Raw genomic sequence first — 22236 nt, 5'->3', positions numbered from 1 at the left:
GGGCCAGGCATCATCTTTGGTTAGTGCGCCGGGCCGACAAATATGTCTCCATGAGCCTGGCCGGGCCACGCAGCTAACTGTGTACGTGGGACTATTAGTTCATATGATCACATGCTTTTATCATTCCTGTGCATATATTTGCAAAAACAAATGACACTGCATTATGCGTACAGTTTGTCCCTCTAGAGCCTTCTCAAGGCCACTTCACGTTGGTCGTGACTCCTCAGATCTTTCACAATCAGGCATGCAAAGCATGGTGAGAGGGGTAGTGCTTGGAAGCAGGAGTCTTCGAACATCCTCTACTACCACAAAAGCTTGTAGTGTGACGATAAGGCACTTGCGTGCGTCAGCTTTGGACTTTGGTCTTGCGCTCTTCGCATTGTTAGACCACCAGTTCTAGTATGTTCTTTCCTTATGAATTTATTAATAAATATGCTTGGTTAGCGCTAGAAAGGGTTAAGTCATAGCTGGAGATGCCAGGCCGGACACTCTTCACAGAGTCTCTGGGGCGAGCTGCATAAAAACAGGAAGGCCCAGGCAATTTTTGAAGTGCCAGGCCTAGTTAGGCCCAGCAAAGTCAACCTGTGCAGAACTCTAGTGTGGGTATCCAACCAATGCCTATTGCGTGTTTCGGCAGGAAAATGAAGGGATAAGGACCCTAGCAGTTACTTGCTTTGTTTTCAAAATGGATGTTGAGATTTAAATGAAGTGACCTACAAAAGCTTGAGCCTGACTCATGCCCGAGGATTCCCTGATGAGACCCAAGCCCAACCCATGCCGGGAGTCAAAACAACTGGGAGACCCAAACCCGGCACGTGGGCTGGGTCAGGCTTGGATTTTTCAACAAAGTAACATGTTGCACTTGCAAAGTAATTCTTGCGTAGTTTCAGGTTACTTGTAAAATATGATTGTGTTGGGAGTTATAGATGACCTGTAGTGAAAACCTTAAAAGAAATGGTTTCTCAAAATGGAGGCATCTCCTAGATATTGTTTACATCAATACCTGTCTTCCGAATATGCCAGAAAGAGAGGGGAAATGGCATGGCTAACCTTGGTTGATGCTTGCCCCACAGGGTAGGCTAACAAAGAAATGAACAACGAGCTGCACTGTTGCAGTAAAATAGAATGCACTATTTATTATGTACATTTTCACACACGTAGTTGCCAAAGGAAATTAAGTACAACACTGTACAAGTGCAAGACACAAGTAGTGACACTGTAGAGCCTAATACTTGCTACACACAGTTACTCAATGCCATGAAATACATAGAGTGAATACATGAGAAATTTGCGACCTAATCGTAGAAAAATAGGAGGCCACTCTAGAAATGCTTATGTAACAGTAATTTCTTTTGCATTTCTCACTACAGCAATACCATACAAAACTCTGTGGATATTACAGGATTAAAAGTCACCCACAAAGAGAAAAATTATGCACAAGCACATCTACATAGATCTACATCAGATGGTAGATCTCTATCTCATGTGAATGTGTGACATGAGCAACGACTACAGCTTTGTGGGATTTTTGCCTCAAAGTCAGTCTGCATGTATCCATAAGGGAAACCACCAGGACTAGGGAACAAAAAGGGATGCACATGTAGACACCTTTTTCTTCCTTAGTCTTGCGAGGGGGGTTACGTCATGGATATATGCTGCCAGCTCATTTGCCTTTTATTTATTTTATCAGTCTGCATTATGTAGCCATCTGTGGGATGGGACAAGCCCATGTCACACTTCGGTGCTGAAGTTTATATGATGAAATTTGAACATTTCTTTGAGGGCATTGAATGGGGTGGAGAGTAGTTGTGTGATGCACAGTTTTTCCGGTGTCTGACACTGGTAACCTCTGTAGTGATGTGGAAAAATAAAGGTGAAATGCACAGGAAATGATGCGCTACTGTAGCATGCAGCATGATGGAAAGCTAGTACACAACAGAGCTCAGCTACCACAGTTTGAAGAATAGCATGAAACTGTAGCAGTGCATTTCTGGAAGTACACCTAAAAACCAGATATACAGACATGTTTTCATCAGTGTGATGTGATACAAATAAGGTTTATATTTTTGGACAGTTTTCCGTTTTTCTTTTTTCAAGACCACACCTGCTGCGTATTCACGTGTGCAGCCAACACAGACACTACTGCAGTCTATTGTCCTCTTCTTTGCTAATATGACATTTTAATAAGTGACATTTAGCAGTGAAAGATGGAAGTCACTGAAAAGGTTAGCCAGCTGTAAGACTCAAACCCACACCTTCTGCATTACTTAGCACGCTTGCACAAATAATAGATTTCCAGTTGTAAGCCAAACTGAACTGAGCAGCAATATTCTGCAACCAATTGTGTACCAAACAGCATCGTAATGAACCTGAAAATTGTTATAAAATGAAGTTGCGCTATACACAGAGGATACAAAAGGGGATCTGGACATTTCACCTAAAAAGAGGCCAGCAGGAAATTTGTGAGCTGATAGCCCTGCATGGAGCACTGTTACTGAGAGGCCTGGGGCCTTGTGTTTTAGAGTAAAACATTTCAAGATCACCAAAATAAAGTTGCAGTTGTTGTAAGTGCACCTATAACTGGCACATAAAATCCCCAGTATGTCACACTGCTTTGGGAAACTAGATGCTCGTACCATTTGACATCTGTCTGCTGCCTTATCACATGTACAAGTAGTACTACAAGTATATCCTACATACGTGCAATGTCGTCATTTATGAATGAGACTGGAATGTGACACTGAGATATTCCAAGTGCTTGTCATGCGCGTAGTGTCGTATTGGTCGCAGTAACACGAAGCATGCAGTGTCACTCGCTAACATCTTGTGTTGACCTTGACACAAGTGTCTGTGTTGTGCGATCACCGTCAAATTCCATCCCGACATGCGGAACACTCTCTCTGCAGTTGCATAGAATATGAAATGTGTTACACTCAGGTATGTATTGGCTGCTCACGTGAACTGTTTCTCATTGGAAATTATCCCAATGTGGAGTATCACATCTCCTACGGTGAACCGCTAACAAAGCTGAATCCATCGATATGGTGTGTGGTGGAGTGGAGTCAAAACTGAAATTCTGATACCGTGGAAGAAATTCATATTGTGGTGTAACTAACTGCATTGTAATTCAAACTATACAAACACAGATACCTCATCAGATTATGATATTAAAAACTCTAAGCTTTCACAGAAGCCTAATTTTTTTCCTCACGTAATGGACCTCTTTCATAATTGCCTTTATGTACGCATTTTGGTGCCTGTGACATTGAAGGCTCCACAGAACATTCACTTTGCTCTGGATAGATGGCGTTTTGCGCATCCAATTCAGGCGGAACACTTCGCTCCCAGTATGAATCACGCTCAGGAGACAAGATCATCTCGACAGCACACCTCAAAGACCAGTTTTGTGATTAGGTGCTATGCACATGGGTTTGTTTGGGCGCATGACAAGACTGGTTTGCCGAAGTGCCATGATATGATTAGGAAAGAGGTCCATTGTTATTACAATCAGCTTGACCCACATTATTATGAGAAGCACATTCTGCGAGCAGGGCTCGTTAACAGTTGTATTTTTTCTTGATGGGTATCATATGTACAAATGTTGTACAATGCATCACTGCATGAACTGCAACAACTTCTTGGGATTGGCAATGGCAATATGAGGTTCTCTAGAACCATGTCTGTACAGTTGCCTATTGAATGCATTGAGTAAAATATGAGATGTATGACACATTGTCTTACTTCTTTCAGACACTTGGCAGAAATAGAGACCTCTGACCTCTGCACTGTATGGGCTGCACTTCATCCCGTGCAGCCAGCACATCACAATGGGCAGGCATTGTAGGGAGCAGCACAGGCAGGATTTTTTATCTGTGTGTGCAATTGTAACGTGGGTAGGACTCGATCCCTAGTATTTATGCTTCGTTCATGCACTGTTCTTTACAGCCTATGTATTGCTGCTTGTATCTGAGACAGTCGTAATTGAATTATGTTGAATATAGTCACCAGCCTTCCCTTTCTTTTTTTTATTCCAAAAATCATGGCCTTTTCATTTTCGAGCAACACCATTTTTGGCACCATTCTGCTTTGGATATATGAGTCCTGTGTACGGCCCATTTGCCAACATCTTGTTTGTTTAGGTACTGTGCTGCTACATTCCCATCTAAGCCACAAGCAACAGAAGCATGTCTACCAAGATTGTCTTGCATAGGTTCAACATACTATACACATTTGTTCTAAACTTAAACGAGATCTGACATCTAGAACCTGCTTCATGTGTTACGCACTGCCTCTTTGTCGTCCGCAGGGAACTGTCTTAGCTGCCGCCCAATGCACAACCATCATCACGTGTTTCTTTGCAGGAGGCTCCTGTAGCTCATGCTTTCTACAGCTGTCAGGGGCTGGGCATCTTCTGCTACTCTGCGAATGGGCAAAGCTCCAGGCGCCCTGGTCCTCTTGCCCAGAATGCTCTTGCGCATCCCAAGTCCAAGAGAGGCAGGGCCAAGGAGCGATTCTCCAAGCTGCCGAGGCTGCTCCCTCACTCGTGACGTGGATGAAGTAGGAAGAGGAAGCCTCTCTCCGTTCATGGTACTGCTGTTCTTCGACTCTTTCTCATCATCAATGTCTGGCACGACTTGAAGCGGGATGCCCGTTGTTGCCAAGGAACCCCTTGTGAAGAAAAATTGTTAATTCAGGTGCTTGCAAGAAAAAACACAGGATCTACTGGAGTCCTGGGCAAATTTTTTGCCAGGCTCTCCACCACTATCTGCAGGGTAAAAGGGAAGGTGAGGAATTTTTTTATAAAAACTGCGTGAATGGCAGGCACTCCTGCGAAATTTATGCTGTTATTTCTTCCTCTTTTACTTTATGTGTGGAGCATGAAGTTTTAGGGTTTAACCTGATTCTTCCCAGAGTTTGCGCCCTGAAATGAAGGTTGCCTCTTTAGGGTGAAACCCAATTTTTACCCAAATTGCCCTCACTGAGACGTCTGTAGGAATTCACACAAACTTGTTTGGTAGCAAAGCAGACTGGCAAAAAGACTAGCAAACTTGTTTGGTAGCAGACATGACTGTAATATCAGTGTCGGGCTACAACTGTGATCAAGGTGGAACTTCACTTATCTGGAAATTTCCAGATAAGCAAAGTTCCAGCTTGAGTACAGTTTCTTGTTCCAGCACTTCTGTCATTCCTGCAGAACATCGTAGATCGTTGACTTCCTGACATCAACACCCAGTGCTTCTCCAGCCCGGGCTTTGAGGGCCAGAAATACTTTCACATGGTCTGGATAACCAACTCTCGCATATCAACATTCTGTGCCCAGTTGAGATAGGTCACCTTTAGCACTTTTCAGGAGCCATCACTGCTGTTTGTCTGCACCAGTCTGCAGTGACTGAACTCTGATACAAAAAAAAAAAAGAGGGTGAAAGAGTAGAAGAGAAGGCTTGCGCAGGAGACGACATTCTTCGGGGACAACGCCAACACCAGCAAATACCAAGGACAAAGGGGCATAGGAGGCGGTCGCTTCTCCCCCCCCCCCCCCCCCCCCCAACTTTGGCTCTGAGGGTCCCACCAACCCATTTTTCATTGGATTGCATGGGCGATTTGTTCCTACAATAAGCACGTTAGTGTCTCCTCTGGGTTAGGTTAGGGCTCGCCCCCCTTGCCGTGAGGGACTTCCGCCTCTGACGGATAACGAATCCCGGATAAACAGATAAAAATAAAAAAATCTTAGCGAGTTCTTTCCGGAACACACTGACCGGATAACGAGCTTTCCCGATTCAACGAGTTCGCAAAAAGCGAGACACGACCGTATATGAGCCTTACAGGCCGCTCCTGGTGGCACTGCAGCATAATTTCTCTGTCAGAGCAACTCTGTTAGAATTCTGTGCTATTCTTAGGATGAGGATAGGTATAGTTTGAAGTTTACTTGACCAAAACTTACCACACTGACAGGGTCATTCCCAGCATATCCAGAACTTGATCAGCTGTCATTCTCTGCTTGGGATTCAATACCAGTAGCTGCCTGATGATGGTCTTGGTGTCGTCTGATATAAGAGAGTCCCTGTCAAAAAAGGAAATGTGCTCTCATTTTACCTACACTTTGCACCTGTGCCTTGTTTGTACTTTTTTATTTTTAGTTTCCGCATCCCTTGAGTGAAATGTAAAACCTGTTTTAATTTATGGGCAGCCCTACAAGTGCAGCATATGTACTTTGTTTTCGTGAAATAGTATGTAGGTATTTATACAACGGCAGTGATGGAACTGACAAGAAGCTGCCTGTAGGAGCTCTTGGAGAAGGAAAAACCCGGTTTTCTAGCAGCTTCTACAGTTCATGGAGCAGAGTGTACAGACTCTAAATTCTCTTACATATGGAAATATGTGCGTATACGAAGAGGGGAGGGGTATATGGAAATATGGTGTAAACGCTGTTCTATATCGCAAACTTTTTGTTGGCATAAAATTGCGTAAAGCACTAGTCTTGTGTGCTATCATGTAAGTAACTAGAAAATATTCCAAACCCTCCCCCACACACACACATTATTTATTTCGAGATTATTTAGGTTTTAGATTACATTTAGGTTAGATTTAGATAGGATTAGATTTAGATTACATTAAGATTAGATTAGAGAATTATTTAGAGACAGCACAAAGCACTAAGTTTTACATGAAATTTTTACGATTTTACAAAAATTTACACGAAAAAGCAACAGACAATGACACACTGTACTTGACCACTCCACATGTACATGATATAAATAACTTTCAAATGCAAGGAGGTTTAGCATGCGTATTGCTATTTTTGTTGCATCAGGTTCAGCCGGTCTGCAACCATACAACCTATGCTAAAGTAGCCCCGTTATACTCACTCAGGTATAGAATACTCTGCAGCTTTGATCTTTCTGAAGAGCTCTTGAGGTACAGAGTCATAGAATGGAAACTGTCCATACAGCATCGTGAAGAGGACAACACCAAGGGCCCACATGTCACTAGGTTTTCCCAAGTATGGCTTTCCTGGAAAGGAGTGGAAAAATGAGTAGGCGACTGTGAGTCATTTGTCTATTTGATATTGCAGCACTACAGAATGAAACAGAGCCTGCAGGAGCAACAGTCCAATGACACAGAACAAACTGCACAGGACTGGACACTACAGCATCATTTAAAATTTTACAGCAGTTGTAGTTTTAAGCATGATCACATCTAACTAAAGAGACATGGTACCGCTCAGGACATCAGGGCTGATGTATGCGGGGCTTCCACGTTGGTCTTTCAGCAAGTCGTTCTCATTGAGAAGATGCTTTCCCAAGCAAAAGTTAGTCAGTGTAACTTGCCGCGTGCACTTGTTCAACACCATATTTCCCAGTTTCAGGTCACGATGCACTATGTTCCTCTGAAAAAGAAAATCATGAAACGTGTAGAAGCTGTTAATGGCCTGGTTCTCTTGTTAAACGCATACCTAATTGCACAGCTGAGACACTAGTGCACGATGTACTAGACTCAACAATTTTCTGTGGCACCACACAGAAGAACACTTGGTTATTATAAGATTGTGTACAAATCCTCCTCGGTAACAAACTCAACAACATTACGTCAAATATATCTAGCTCGGAAATTCCGTTTCAACAGCAATATATGTATTACAGCAGATGTCCTTTGTTTCCATGGTAACTGAGCCATGCTTGTATCAGTTCAGCTTTTCCCTTTGAAGCAGCCACAGATAATGGTAATAATTTGTGGCTTTACTTCGCGAGGCAAGTATGATCACGAGCAACGATTGCAGCTACAGAAAACCAGTGACAGTCATAGGAGACAGGGACCTCAGCTACACATATAAAGAACATAAATCCATGGTGCTGCTTGGAGCATACTTTACAATAATTCTGCTTCATCAGACGGAGCTGGAGCAGAGCCACCCTAGTGGCACTTGTGAAAGACAACAGGAGAGAATGGGAGAACATGGTGGTGGTATGGTATTTCCGAGCAGTCTGCCTGCCTGCACGGCAGCATGTTGCTCGGGGGATCGTGCATCCTGGGCAGACTTCACAGGGAACTGTGCTGACATTTGTCTTAAAGCCCCTGAGGAAAACCGAGGGAAAACACCAAGAGGTTTCCGGATTCGAACCCAGGTCACCTCTCAGTCACGGCGTGGAGAACGGGACCAGCACAACCCAGACCCTCTCACCCTTCATCTTTCGCTGAGTGCTGCGGGAGCGGCTCTGCTCCAGCTAAGGCTGACGAACACTGCGTTATTGTCAAGAATGCTTCAAGCTGTGCCCGTAATTCTACTTGAAGAACTCAAATTACCTGGTGCAGAGCGCAGACCACACGCACAATATGGTGGAAAAGAAGAAGCGCTTCTCTCTCAGAGAGCCTTTTTTCGCGGATGACGTAGTGCTGCAAGTTGAGTAAGTGCGCGGAGCTGGGACTGAAGTCGTGTGCACAGAGGCAGTCGAGTACCAGACACAGGCGCTGTATCATACGTCCAGTATACACTGGTGACCCATTAGAGTCACGCTCTTCCCAAGCATGATCCTGCACAGATTAAAATATATTTTCATACACTACATATTTCTCTGGCCTGAGAAGGCTAGATAATTGTTCAGTGTGAAACATTTTCTACAGCCTGTATCACCTGCTAAGCTCTCTGTGCATGCAGGTATGGTTAGATTCGCAGGACTTACGACTTTGTTGTATTCCTTATCTGCGGAATTTCTGTAGTTTTATTTCAGATGTGAGCAGAGGAGTTTAAATTGGGCCAACGTACTTTGAATATGCCATGATGATGCACCACTCCTTCCTGGTCATGTAGCAGGGATAAAAGAGAGTATTCCGTATGCAGCAGCATTTTCCCCTGTCTGCCTTCTTGGCTCTCCTCTTCTGGACTTTGCAGGGTAAGAATCTGAAGGGGTTTCAAATGCATGTGCATAATGCTACACTCAACATAAAAGATGCCTACCTTTATTGTATAGAAGTCATCCGTCCCTTCTTTTCTTGCAAGGCATTGCGTTATACTGCAGACAGGTGACGTGCCAAGCCGGGGACCTGAAAAAGGTCAGTCGTTAACATTGTGCATGCAGCATGAAAAACACTGATGTGCACAGCTCTGGACATGACATGGTTCGAGTCACTGCAACAGCGGCAAAGTGAGGAATAAAGTCGGCTGCTAGTGCAAGGTTTGTGGTGGAAAGCTGTGCAGCATAACATGCAAGCCTTTCTTGCAAATCCCTTGCACCGACCATGATAGAAACATATTTTGACAGTGATTGAGAACAAGATAACGAACTGTCGTCTACCCAATAATTACCAACACTTTCTTTCCTTTACTTTGGCATTATCCTTTTTATGTTGCTTTATACTATTAGAATGTAGTACAACTAGTACACTGTTCTACCCTAGTGATGTTTTACAAGGCGTCAGATTGACTCCGGTATGAATCTAAAAGACGCTTAGCTTCCGGTATGTCCAGAGCCGTATATAAAAGCTGAATCGCACCTAGTAGATAAGGTCCTGCTTTCTTGGTAACCTTTGTGCTGACAGGGGTGCCTTCCTTTGGACATTGACTACTGCTGCTTGCACTCGGCGACGCATTCTGTGTTCGTTGCATGCCGAACAAGGGGGATATTCGACCCTGCAAAAGGAATCAGCAATTACGTTTTCCGCTTACGTGAAACGGTTAACACAGCGCAGCTTCTCAGAACCGCAAGATAGGTATCTCATACCTATTTTTCCCACAGCATGACGACAAAACAAACGCACGTTTGCGATTACGTAAGAAGCAACACGGAAATCAAACGAACATAAATCCAACAATTTCCAAGGTCCAAAGCTGTCTGCTGTCTGTTGTTTTCGTAATGAAGTTGATAATGTTACTTAAGGTTCGGAGATCGCTTCAAGTACTACAGTCTAAAATATTGTATGATTTAAAACTATCATAGTTCTGTCTATATATTGGCTTTATTAGATAAATACTGTGGACGATTTGTCGCGGGACCACGATGTACGTAAAAGAGTCAAAGTGCGTCATGGCGGGCGAGGCGGGCGGTTTGGCTTGAATGCTTGAATTGAGCATTGTTCTTCGCTCTTGAAAATACCTATATTCCCACAGATTATTGGTCTCGAAAGAACTCTTATTAATTCAGCGGGACACATGAACAGTAGTACTGAAGTTTAAGAAAAGTTGGAGCTCGTAGAAGTTACCGGGTTCAGCATAATGGATTCCGGTAAGCACAACAGCCGTTAACAACAAACTTTTCATCTCAAACATTATTATTTCGATATTTTGTGCATGGTATCAAACGCAGCACGGGTATGCACTTTGCTCTGCTCGCAAACTCTGATTGAGGTTCACGTGTCTTCCGAGGATGTATGCTACTTCCTTTCAGTGCCCTTTTTGTAAAGCTCCCCATCATTTACGCAAGCTGCTGTATGGTGTATATTTTCTCATTGTGCAGGTATCGCTTCTAGAGAGGGTCAAAATGAAAATATCGAAGGCAACAAGGTATCGTCACATCACTGGATCAAACCCAACGAAGTGCTCCGCCTGCGCAGAGTTGGCAAACGTCGCCTTCAGCCCAGGGCTCTACAACCGGTCGACATCAACGCGGCGGTTGCCGTGAACACCCTCCGTACTTCAGAAAGTAACGTCATCAACCCATTTCGGTGAGCACTGTTTCCGCATGCTTACGCCTGACAATCGCGCAGTTGTTTACAGCTACCGGTTTCCTTACAGTTGTAGAGCACAAAAGCGTCTACTTCCAGACGACTCTGACCAATTTCTAGGAAGGACGTACAAGCCGGATGCCAAGCAGCAGGTAGATTTCATGTTACATTTCATTTAGCACAATCATTTTTTAAGAGTTGATATATTCCGTAAACATTGCTAACCCATTTAGAAGAGTAGTGCTGGTTTTGGTGGTGTTTATTGCCTTCATAGACGTTGAGAAAATTGCGTTTCAGAAGTTGGTCATCTCTAGAGTTGCAGTTGATACCTACGATGACGAAACGCAGCATTCAGATACCACACTGAGTCAGTCAAGCACTGCGCAGGTATGAAATTCTAGTCGTTTAACACGTGTGACAGTCTTACCTAAGCTTTATAAGAGTATGCATCATACTTCTGTGATTATATCATTCCTTGGATTGGAGGAGGGCATTGCAAATCTAAAAAATGCCAGGTTCGGGCCATCTTGTCTTGAAATTTCCATGCAGTGGCAGCGAAGGAGCTGGCAAAAAAGAGGTAGTCACTGCTGTTTTGGCTGCCAACATAGTTCCAATGATGAGCATGCAGGAAGCCCACTGTACCTCAAATGTGCTCTATTATGTGACCAGCTGCTCTGTTGAATTTTATTGGAATACTGTACATAGCAAGATGTCATGAGCACTGACCACCTGGCACCTCCATCCTTGAACACTGTACCCATTTCTGCGGCCCGTGCTGTTTACATTTTGGCTGCTATCGACCGAACTGGGGCCGCTACCCTGGCACTTTCAGGGCTGTCAACTTTTGAAACTGTAAAAACAGATATGGATTCCATTCGTCACTGTCCAATTATGTGAGAGTACAGAGTACAAAAAATGTGTGTGGGGAAACCAGTGATTGCTAAAGCAAACAGATATTTTTGTTTGTATTGTTTTGATCATACAATTGCAGGGAGCATGCTAGTTGATACAGATGCTGTTTTGTTCCCTTAGGTTGCTATAATACGGGTTCTGTTATTTTTCTTTTGTAGGAAGGTCACCATCCCCAGCTCCCTTTAGACTGGACACTGAAGACACGAGTTCGTTTCTTCTCAGCCAAACCTTTTCCCTGGAACGGCAGCCTCAAGACCTGTGAGGAAGCGAGTGGCACAACAGGATTTGTGCGAGCAATTGACACTGATTCTGCCACATCTGAGGTGAGTTATTTTTTGTGTGTGGTTACCATGTTTGTTTGCTTACAAATTCCACAATTACAATCACTGCATACTTTATAAAAAATGTACATTAAAGGCTTAGTCCCCCATATTTATTTCTTTTTATCTCGTTACGAGATTTGGGCCTTGTTACTGGTCATATTTCATGGAAGATACGTTAGACGTAGCCATGGCTAACAGAAGTACATTCACTAGTGCTGACCACCTTGCTTCAAGTATATTGAAGAAGCCTCGCGTTGGGAGTCGCTGATATTTTGAGCAGAGACTTTTTTTTTTACGTCTGTGCCTTGTGCTTAATAGCAGTTTTGTTCACCGCCAAACACCAGTTTTAGCATAGAAGTAGATCAAGCAATTAAACATAGCAGGACAAACCTGTTTTTTAGCTTTCATCTTTCCTCTTGGTGCTGTGCTAGTGCCAACATTACACTGTTATTGCATGATTTGCAAAGGGTTCCAATAACTTTATTTTTATTGTAACTACGCCTTTCTTAGATTATACTGAGCTTTTCTTTTCTTTTCTTTCTTTTTTTTTACTTCCTAGGCATGCACCTTGGACAGTAGTCCACAAGCACGTTTTCACCAGCAATGCCTGTACTGGATGCACCCCCACCTACCATGGCTACGGCTGTTCCCAAGACAGGGCGCCCAGACTCCCCTCGCCTCTCCACAGTTGCCAACATTTGTTGATGGACCCGCTCAGGTACTGGACCCTCTAACATTACTGCTGTGTCGGGCGCATGATCTCGTAATCTATACCTTGTGTGCCTGTGTGTGCTTTGCATCAGCACTTTGTCATGCATAAGATGTTTACTGGTATGGATATGTTTGCCAATCTCTTTTGTGCTGTGAATATTTTGGAAATTGGGTTAATGTCATATTAATACAAGTATGACAGTACCATATACAGTGAACCCTCGTTAATATGACCCCCGATAATATGACATACGCGTTTTACGACCATACTCTTGGGGAACAACGCTGTGAAACCCCTGTAAATCACCCCCGTTAATATGACAATTCCGCATTATGACCCAAATTTTCGGGAACGACCATGGTCATAATAACGAGGGTTCACTGTATACGCAAGAAATAGAGTGGCCGTTCTGCTTAGGAATTATTTTTAAAAAATGTTTCTTGAATTTTATGATGTACCGCTGCCGGCTTCCACTCCTTTTTGCAAGCAAGATGAAAAGGACAACAGAGCGCAAGTGTGAAAAATGTACTTAGCGTCGCATGACTGTTCGTAGTTCTTCTCACACTTGTTGGTATGTCGAAATGTGAAACAAAACAAAAACAAAAAGCACACTGTCAAGGAGCCTGCAACGAGGGAATCAGAAACGTAATATTAAAATGGTTAGGAGCTATACTAAGGTTTATTTGAACGATAACTTTCGTACAAGAGGCTGCACTTCTTCACGTGACGGTATGTTCAGGCATGCAAGGTGATGGCCGTGTTTGCACAAAGCATTTTTTAAGGAAAGTGTTTGAAGGGTTATTTAGAGAAAATTTATTAATTAATTTAGAAAAAAATAATTAGAGAAATTATTATTAGATTAAATTTATAGAGAAAAGTTACTTAAGTTACAAAAGACCTGTACGCCAGTTTATATGGTATACACATTGGAAGTGGAGGAGTATTTGTAGGCCCCCTTCCAGCTTGCGCTACAGCTCTATGACGTGCATGGACTACCATGCTCTCAACCATGAACCTTCTGTCTTTGCACCAGATATCTCTGCGCAATGATTGGAGCCACAGCTTCCGTTCCTTATACCAGTTACTGAGGGCCAGGCAGTGCCCCTTTTTCTACCTCTGTGCTCCACAGTTCACCACCCTCTTCAGGGCTGCAGGCGTCGGGGGCATCGCTGACTTGCACGCCCTCCTTACACCTACCACACGGGGCCTGAGGCAATCGCTACAGGAAGAAGGTATCTGTCGTAATCCATAGGACATGAGCTTGGACTGTGGACTATAGCTCAAGGGTCTAACCCGTTGAGGGTCAAACGTGGCAAAGCACGTTCTTACCCCGATTTGCATCTTCGTCACTTTAGGGTAAAACTCGACAATGTGCTTTTTGACCCAATGTCGTCCAATTTGACCCTTTGTTTTATAACTGCTGAGATAAAACCTTATATTCACCCCCGATTTTCAAAGGACATATACCCAAAGAAGTACCTATCTATGAGCTGCCATGTTGCCGCTGTATGTCCCACTGCCAATGTTAGCACTGTTAGTTTGGATTATGTTAAATTGTAGATGTACACTTCTAGATGCAGTTTTTACAACGTTTCATCGAAATACAAAACATGCTCACCACACACAACACCCGTTTCAAGAGTGTGTCATATCAGATCACAATCCAGTGTCCTTCCTCATGTTTAACACATTTTTCTTCTCCTCTGTCAACAAGTTTCAGATCTAGCACTACTCTAGCTATCCTTCCTCAATTGCTCCTTTGTGGCAGGTAACACAGCTCTGTTAATGGTATCATTGCTTTAGGTATCCAATATCGTATGCCCCTTTGTGACAGTCAGGAGGATTCGGACGAAACGCTGGATGGCCAACAACACGCCCCTACAGATGCTGAGAGGTGCATAATTTGTCACGTATTCACTAGATTAATACAAATTTTAGTTCATGTGCTGTTGTTCACAATACTCTTGTGACCATCCAGAAAACTTGAATGTACTCCAGAAGATGAGCCTGTGTCGTGGTTGGAGAGCCTTGGACTTAGCCAAGCTGACTTCCCGTCGCTCAGTACCAAACAGAGCAGAATGTATCCTTTCTACAGATTGTTTAATGCATTGCATATGTGACAAACAACATGAAATCCTTATTGCTGTGGTTTTGCCGAAGAAAACAAAAGCCTCTTTGGGAAGGACTCACCATTTTTCTTTTGTTCCTAAGGAGGAAGGGTTTGGGATATAGGAAGAAAATACAGAATCAGATGGTCAGTAGCAGCACCCCTGAAATGTGACACATCTCGAGTGTTTACCATGAAAGCTGGGAGGTCACTCCAATCCTTGATAGTGGAAAACGGAAATTAACTGTAATGAGCAGTAGCCTAAATCTTATCAGCTAATCTCGCACGCACAATCAACAAGTGACTCGTACGACGGGGATCGCAGAAGTGAATGCTCAAGGAGCAGTCTGGTATGTTATGGATAACTGAAATGTGAAGTGTTGCTTGTGAAGCGAAGAAAATTGAAGTGTTACTGTTGACAGATATGAATTATGATCAATTACAGTCGCCGACTGATAATTCGGACTTCTAGATTTTTTGGACTGAACTGTTGGCACCGTCAAATGCCCCGTAGGACCAATGTCTCTGTGTCCAATAATTTGGACCGTTCCTCGGAAGACGTGCTTGATTATTCGTACTCATCTTGCTTCAAATCTGCATGGTTTTTGGGGTTTGCCGTCTCCTGGGCTGCACAGAAATGTACTCCCATGCCTGATATTTCGTACGGCTTTCACAACACAAGGGCCATTTGCCTTTCCCAGCATGATGCATGCGTAGAAATATAGTGTGTGTAGAAAACGTGTGCACGTGCGTGTGGGAAGGTGGAGCCTATTTGTGCGAGACGAAAGCTGAATGCTCCGCTTTAGGACCTTGACTTAATGACCTTATCTTTCAATATGCGTGTCTTCGTCGGTATATTTTAATATCGGAGATACTGAAATGACAACTTCAAATAACGATGTCGATGATGTTACTACGATAGACGTGTTTAGTAGAGGCGAAGATTTAAATTCATCGACGATCGTGACTAACAATACATAGCCGTTTAACACTTCAGCAGTGTTAGAAACACCGTTGTCTTTGCCACAGACATCATAAAAAAAAACTGTGAATGACGGCAGCGGCGAGGATGTCGTTGATGCACCCCCTTCCATAGGGGCAGTCCTTGCTGTGGCGATTGCACTGAGGATGTACTCTGCTAAATTTGCCGCAATACATGGTTGCAGAGATGTATAGATTCGTTTTTTAAGTCACTGTGAATATTCTGAGTGAACGTTCTTGAAATAAAGTGGATTTATGCAATTCACAAAAATTTCGGACCAATTTCATGGCTCCTAGAAGTTTGAAGAGTTGGTTGGTAAAGACTGGTAAAGTCTGGTAAAGACTTTATCCACCCTCAGACAAGAGGGTTAAGGCTTAATACTACTAGTTTTAAGAAAAGTTGTCACTCAGATGTATGGTGAAATGAAGTTATTTACTGCAACCCATTCACGTGCATTTCACTAGTCAGGTTCTTTTACCTTGACAAACAACAAAACAGGGAGCAGGAGAGCAAAGAAGATCGTAGGCCACGTTCGCTCGTTTATGTGGAACGTGAAAATGCGCAAGCTCTCTTCAACTTTCTTCTCAACAGCCGCTCGTGTATTGCGCCAACAGGGCCCCTTGCAGGGATACCGCCAACTTTACTGGCACCTGTTGCCTTTCATGGAGCTTCTCTGCGGAGTCTGAAGGTAGTGTCTTATCGGAGATACATTACGGATATCTCTACCAGAGCATTTTGCCTGTGATGAATTTCCATTACAATTTTAAATGCATTAGTTTCCATTTACAATATTGGGCAGCAATTTGCAGAGTTGTTGAGCTTTCATGTAAAGTGGAAGCAATGCAAAAACATTGAACCAATTTAAATACTATACATAATCATGTCGAGAGGTGCCACCATGGTTAGAAATGATAATGACAACATATATGTGTAACTGCACATGAAAAAAACACACCAACTTAAAATTCAATTGTTGAGGACTAACATTCTCCAAACTCCAAGTAATGCTATTCTGTACTGTGCTTGACCTTGTATATTGAACTGGTAACACCTCAGCAGTTGAGCTGAGCTACATGCTGGTAGAAAATATTATAGCATGTTCGGAGTCTTGTTTTATTGTAGTCGAGCCAGTTTATTACGATCTTCGACATAACGATAGTAGCCCCAATATTACGATCACCGTGAAAGTGTTTGCTCGCGTGCAGTGACTAGAATTATCCCGGTGGCCGCTAAAATGCGTGGCAATGGAGGACAACCACAATTCCATTTTTTCATTGAGAAAAAATTAAGGTGACATTTTCAAGAACCTTAGCTTCCATGCGCATAAAAGTGAGAACACGGAGCATTTATCCGTGCATAACTGACGGCGATTCGATGCGCGCTTTGCAGACGCGCAACTTTGAAGGGGATCACGAGGTGTAGAGGAGGTTGCTCCCCCTTCACATTGTTCTCTCGCCCTCAAGGCACATGGCTCAACTCAAAGTTGCATGTGCTCGATGGATTTTTTACTGGTGCGAAAGCTAAACACCCAAACCTACATCGACAAATTACCCGCGGACAAGGCACATTCTGACAGACAATTTAGTTCCGATAGGGAGAATGATAACTACGGCACTGGATGACGAGCAATCGACGAAATTGTCAATCTCAAAAGGTGCGGGTTGTGTCACATGAGCCATGGTGTCCTTGGGAAAAGCTTTCGACACAAAGCTGTGTCAGTTTAGATATAGATAAAATGCTTCTGCGCTCTCAACAAACATGCACGTTCAGCGGCGTTCAACTTGTGCTCTTCTACTTCGTCGATGCGATCCCGACCGGTGATTTCTCCAAAGCACGTATATGTAACGATCAGATTTTGCGTTCCAGTCCACTTCATTATAAACGGTCTTGACCGCAGAGTCTTTTTCATTGCTGTGGGTTCCTTATGCAATTTCCTTTCGTCTTCCAACAGGTTCGTCAAGGCTTAGTGAAGCAAGGAACCAATAACCTGCATGCCATTGAACTTAATGGGCCCATGCTCCCTAGCCACATGCACGGTCTTTGCACCCTGTTCAGTAGCACTCAGGAAGGGGGTGCGTTCACAGTGAACACAACGCCCCACCAACCGACAGCAGCCTTCAATGCTTTCCACCCACCACGGAACTATAGTCCACCGACAGTGTTTGCCACAGAGGCCCTCAAGGACTGTGGCCTTCCAAAACAGATGGTGCAACAGCTCTGTGCAAAACCATCTGGCCCACAGCCCACACTAACACACATCAAAGCAGAAAATGGATCATACGATCTCCCTCTAGTCTAGCTCTGCGTAATGTGTGTGGTGGTTCATTGAAACTGGTATTGTGCCCTGCAGCGTATGCAAACACGTTCTGTACTGCAGTAATTTGCATGCGAGGTTTGTCATGCGATGCAATGGTATCATTTGAAGTGCAGTCACAGACAGTCTACGGTGTATGATTTGTTGTTGGGTAGACATCATTTGGTAGACACCCCTGTGAATGTAGGGGTGCATTAATTGTTTACAAAACACAAGATAATGGAGGAACATAATTAATTATGCTGCTTTTATGTTCTCAGGTGTCAGGAATCATGTACCTAATGCTTCACTGTTGCTGGATTTTAGAGTGTAGATAGCATGAAACATTTGTATACTCTACTCTTCATGCATCAACCCATAGTGAGTGTCCATCTGTCATAAGTGCTTGTCTGCCATCTTCACATATTACTTCATTTCATATGTATCATGGCTGCCTCATTTGCTTATGGTCAACATCTCTTCCACTTTAAATGTTATCAGCAAGATATTAGATAAAATGCTGATGTTCTTATTGCTTTGTTTTCACGGATCGATTCGTATCCATTTCATACACATGTATAGCATCTACGGGGTAATATGGTTCAGTATTTTACCAATGTCATGTTTATGTATTGTAATTGTGTGAGAATTTTATCGCATGGGTCATGTCATCCTGGAAAAATGACGCAGGCCTCCTGGTACAAATTCAACATGATTAAAGGCAGTGCATCCTGAAAATTCTCTGTGCTGGCTTTGTACGGTACGAAGAAAATGCTGTTCTGTTTGGGCCAGATGGTACTTTACATACTAGGTGCATCAAGACCAGTGCTTGGTCATTAGCTGCTTTGGCATGGAACCTTTCCCATTCCTCAATATACTTGAGCGTTCAGAACATGTTGAGATGATGATTATGTGAGCACAGGAGCAGAAATTGTGCGGCTTTCTGACACAGACGCTTGACTATAAGTAGGGATGGATGCGTAGCATAACAAGTTCATCTCTGATGAAAGATGAAAGTCATTGAAAAGGTTAGCCAGCTGTAGGGATCGAACCCACATCCTCTGGATTGCTGGTCCAGGGCTCTACCAAGTTCTACTAAGTTCATCTCCTTCGCAGTGTACACCTGTCGCGAAAGCGATGCATATCGCTGGCTGAGTTCGATAGGGAGATTGTTAAAGGGGCACTGAAATGCAATAACAAGTTCACTTCAAATTACGTTACACGCTATGTTAATTTCGTACTTATCATAATTCAAAACTTTGATTCCGGTACGGAACTACAATCGAAATTATACTGGGCTCTTTCTTGCTTCTGCTCTAAGTAGTGCAAGTCGTTTCAGCTCGTGCATCGGTGCTTTTAGTCCATGCTGCGCGTGCACGCGCGTGCCACACCATGAAGCAGTCCCGGTGAAAAACATAGTGCGCGTTGCGAAGCGAACTGGCGTCGCTCTCCGAACGTTGTCAGTGGAACATCCGCGAGAGCTGTTGTGGGCTACGATAAAGTGAGTCTGTATTGAAAAATGCAGCAGTACGCATCGTACCGCGCATATACGGAACACTACGGTCGGACCCGTTCCAAATCCACACGGCCGCGATAGGTAAGAGCGCGCTTCTCCGCCGTCTCATTGGATGCCGCCAATCTTTGCCTCCTGTGGATCCCATTCGTTGCCGCCAAACACGGGTGTGTTTTCATTGCGTTTTTCTTCTAAACGGTAGCGCTGTGCGAACTAATTTTGCTTGCCTTATACTAATTGAAACACGGGCTTTCATTTGAGAGCAAGTTGTTTTTGCATTTTAGTGCCGTCGCTCGTCTGGAGTGGAACGAACTCTGCCGATGAGCTTGTGTGCACGGGCGTATGAGAATAGACGGGTTCAGAAAATCCCAGTGCTCTTTGCGCACGCGTTGCATCCTGGACGCTTGCTGAGCGGGGGAACGAAGTGTAATCCTTCACATTTCGCTTTCGCTGACCATGACACTTCGTGGACAATGGATCCGGTATGGAAGAAATCGCAAGAGTTTGGAGTCCACCCGTTTCTTTCGTATTAGTAAACTTCCACAGTTCAAAGCGACGCTAAGCACTCTGGGATTTTCTGAACTCGTCGAAGCACAACGAAAATGTAGCTTTCGGATTGAAGAATAGGGAAATTCCTTCGTAGCCCGTCAGCTTCCCAACATATATCCGACGTCGAAGGGAAAAATCCCTGCCGACGAAGTTAGGAACAGGATGGATGAGGATTGAAGCAGAACCAAAATTCTGCTTTCTAACCCATCTGCTTTAAAATGTTCGTCCGTCCGTCCCAGACGGAACAAACTCAGCCGACGACTCAGAACCTGTTGTGTGTGTGCCTTTTTGCTCCCTGTGTCAGGTTTTTCGTAGTTTTACAATGTACCAGCTCGCCTGCACCTTTGCACTTCAGCCGACGACACTTAAAAAAAAAAGAATCTCTATTCGTACATCGTCTTCGGAATGTATACCGGCCATGGAAGGAAACAACAGTGATGACGAACTTCAGTAGAGGATGCATTCTCAAGAAGACGTGCTACCGTCAGTCCAGTCTCCTCCGATGTTGAAAGGAGGATGTATGAGGATTGAAGCAGGATGGCTAAGGGAGCTGCGAATATTGAAGCAGAACTATGCAGAGCAAAAATGTAGCTTTGCAGCACATGTGCTCTGAAATGTTCTTCTGTCGCAGCAGGAACAACTTTCGACGAAGTTGAAAGGAGAATGGATGTGGTTTGAAGGGTGCTCGAACTGCTCCGTTGTAGCTCGTCTACTTCATGTACGTCGGTCTCGGAAGGAAGACGTTGACAAAGTTGGGTAGGAGATGTATGAGTATTGAAGTAGAACTATGCAGAGCAAAAATGTAGCTTTGCAGCACATGTGCTCTGAAATGTTCTTCTGTCGCAGCAGGAACAACTTTCGACGAAGTTGAAAGGAGAATGGATGACGATTGAAGGGCGCTTGAACTGCTCCGTTGTAGCTCGTCTGCTTCATGTACGTCGGTCTCGGAAGGAAGACGTTGACAAAGTTGGGTAGGAGATGTATGAGTATTGAAGCAGAACTATGCAGCGAAAAAATTTAGCTTTGCAGCACATGTGCTCTGAAATGTTCTTCTGTCGCAGCAGGAACAACTTTCGACGAAGTTGAAAGGAGAATGGATGACGATTGGAGGGCGCTCGAACTGCTCCGTTGTAGCTCGTCTGCTTCATGTACGTCGGTCTCGGAAGGGAGACGTTGACAAAGTTGGGTAGGAGATGTATGAGTATTGAAGCAGAACTATGCAGCGAAAAAATTTAGCTTTGCAGCACATGTGCTCTGAAATGTTCTTCTCTCGCAGCAGGAACAACTTTCGACGAAGTTGAATGGAGAATGGATGTGGATTGAAGGGTGCTCAAACTGTTCCGTTGTAGCTCGTCTGCTTCATGTACGTCGGTCTCGGAAGGAAGACGTTGACAAAGTTGGGTAGGAGATGTATGAGTATTGAAGCAGAACTATGCAGCGAAAAAATTTAGCTTTGCAGCACATGTGCTCTGAAATGTTCTTCTCTCGCAGCAGGAACAACTTTCGACGAAGTTGAATGGAGAATGGATGTGGATTGAAGGGTGCTCAAACTGTTCCGTTGTAGCTCGTCTGCTTCATGTACGTCGGTCTCGGAAGGAAGACGTTGACAAAGTTGGGTAGGAGATGTATGAGTATTGAAGTAGAACTATGCAGAGCAAAAATGTAGCTTTGCAGCACATGTGCTCTGAAATGTTCTTCTGTCGCAGCAGGAACAACTTTCGACGAAGTTGAAAGGAGAATGGATGACGATTGAAGGGCGCTTGAACTGCTCCGTTGTAGCTCGTCTGCTTCATGTACGTCGGTCTCGGAAGGAAGACGTTGACAAAGTTGGGTAGGAGATGTATGAGTATTGAAGCAGAACTATGCAGCGAAAAAATTTAGCTTTGCAGCACATGTGCTCTGAAATGTTCTTCTGTCGCAGCAGGAACAACTTTCGACGAAGTTGAAAGGAGAATGGATGACGATTGGAGGGCGCTCGAACTGCTCCGTTGTAGCTCGTCTGCTTCATGTACGTCGGTCTCGGAAGGGAGACGTTGACAAAGTTGGGTAGGAGATGTATGAGTATTGAAGCAGAACTATGCAGCGAAAAAATTTAGCTTTGCAGCACATGTGCTCTGAAATGTTCTTCTCTCGCAGCAGGAACAACTTTCGACGAAGTTGAATGGAGAATGGATGTGGATTGAAGGGTG

General features: G+C 43.9%; 2 protein-coding genes and 1 long non-coding RNA gene across 4 annotated transcripts; 1 reads left to right on the top strand and 2 right to left on the bottom strand.

Annotated features, from left to right (window-relative positions):
* Positions 1 to 1108: 1108 nt before the first annotated feature.
* LOC135400804 (serine/threonine-protein kinase 40-like) lies at positions 1109 to 10998 on the bottom strand. Of its 2 annotated transcripts, none has more exons than XM_064632725.1 (9): positions 10882 to 10998; positions 9490 to 9625; positions 8954 to 9039; positions 8762 to 8896; positions 8302 to 8529; positions 7219 to 7387; positions 6867 to 7011; positions 5942 to 6061; positions 1109 to 4668 (listed from the first exon to the last, which is right to left on the bottom strand). In XM_064632725.1, the coding sequence occupies exons 2-9, from the start codon at positions 9599 to 9601 to the stop codon at positions 4344 to 4346; spliced, it is 1320 nt and encodes a 439-aa protein (XP_064488795.1). In that variant the 5' UTR covers positions 9602 to 9625; positions 10882 to 10998; the 3' UTR covers positions 1109 to 4343. The 2 variants fall into 2 exon arrangements, with proteins under 2 accessions (XP_064488795.1, XP_064488794.1); XM_064632724.1 differs by lacking the exon at positions 10882 to 10998 and adding an exon at positions 9717 to 9850.
* Positions 9999 to 18723, top strand: LOC135400803 (protein downstream neighbor of Son-like). Its single transcript, XM_064632722.1, has 11 exons — positions 9999 to 10217; positions 10449 to 10656; positions 10727 to 10808; positions 10954 to 11043; positions 11727 to 11891; positions 12451 to 12609; positions 13637 to 13835; positions 14407 to 14497; positions 14582 to 14683; positions 16191 to 16380; positions 17644 to 18723. Exons 1-11 carry the CDS (start codon positions 10208 to 10210, stop codon positions 17989 to 17991), a joined length of 1644 nt encoding a protein of 547 aa, XP_064488792.1. The 5' UTR covers positions 9999 to 10207; the 3' UTR covers positions 17992 to 18723.
* Positions 11099 to 14811, bottom strand: LOC135400806 (uncharacterized). The gene is made up of 3 exons (XR_010424649.1): positions 14794 to 14811; positions 11299 to 13226; positions 11099 to 11219 (listed from the first exon to the last, which is right to left on the bottom strand). It is a non-coding gene; the product is annotated as an uncharacterized LOC135400806 (long non-coding RNA).
* Positions 18724 to 22236: the final 3513 nt, after the last annotated feature.

Source organism: Ornithodoros turicata, chromosome 7 (genome assembly GCF_037126465.1).
Source record: "Ornithodoros turicata isolate Travis chromosome 7, ASM3712646v1, whole genome shotgun sequence".
Classification (NCBI taxonomy): Eukaryota; Metazoa; Arthropoda; class Arachnida; order Ixodida; family Argasidae; genus Ornithodoros; species Ornithodoros turicata.
Note: the sequence above shows the minus strand (reverse complement) of the source record. Positions and strands in the feature narration are given on the sequence as shown.

What these genes read in the sequence shown, in the direction of transcription:
- LOC135400804 (XM_064632725.1), bottom strand. Translation starts at nt 9,601, where the DNA reads ATGCAACGAACACAGAATGCGTCGCCGAGTGCAAGCAGCAGTAGTCAA. An exon ending in ATGACTTCTATACAATAAAG is followed by an intron (nt 8,897 to 8,953) that starts GTAGGCATCTTT and finishes AAACCCCTTCAG; the next exon opens with ATTCTTACCCTGCAAAGTCC. An exon ending in ATCATCATGGCATATTCAAA is followed by an intron (nt 8,530 to 8,761) that starts GTACGTTGGCCC and finishes TAATCTGTGCAG; the next exon opens with GATCATGCTTGGGAAGAGCG.
- LOC135400803 (XM_064632722.1), top strand. An exon ending in AACGTCATCAACCCATTTCG is followed by an intron (nt 10,657 to 10,726) that starts GTGAGCACTGTT and finishes GTTTCCTTACAG; the next exon opens with TTGTAGAGCACAAAAGCGTC. An exon ending in TTGTTGATGGACCCGCTCAG is followed by an intron (nt 12,610 to 13,636) that starts GTACTGGACCCT and finishes TCTTTGCACCAG; the next exon opens with ATATCTCTGCGCAATGATTG.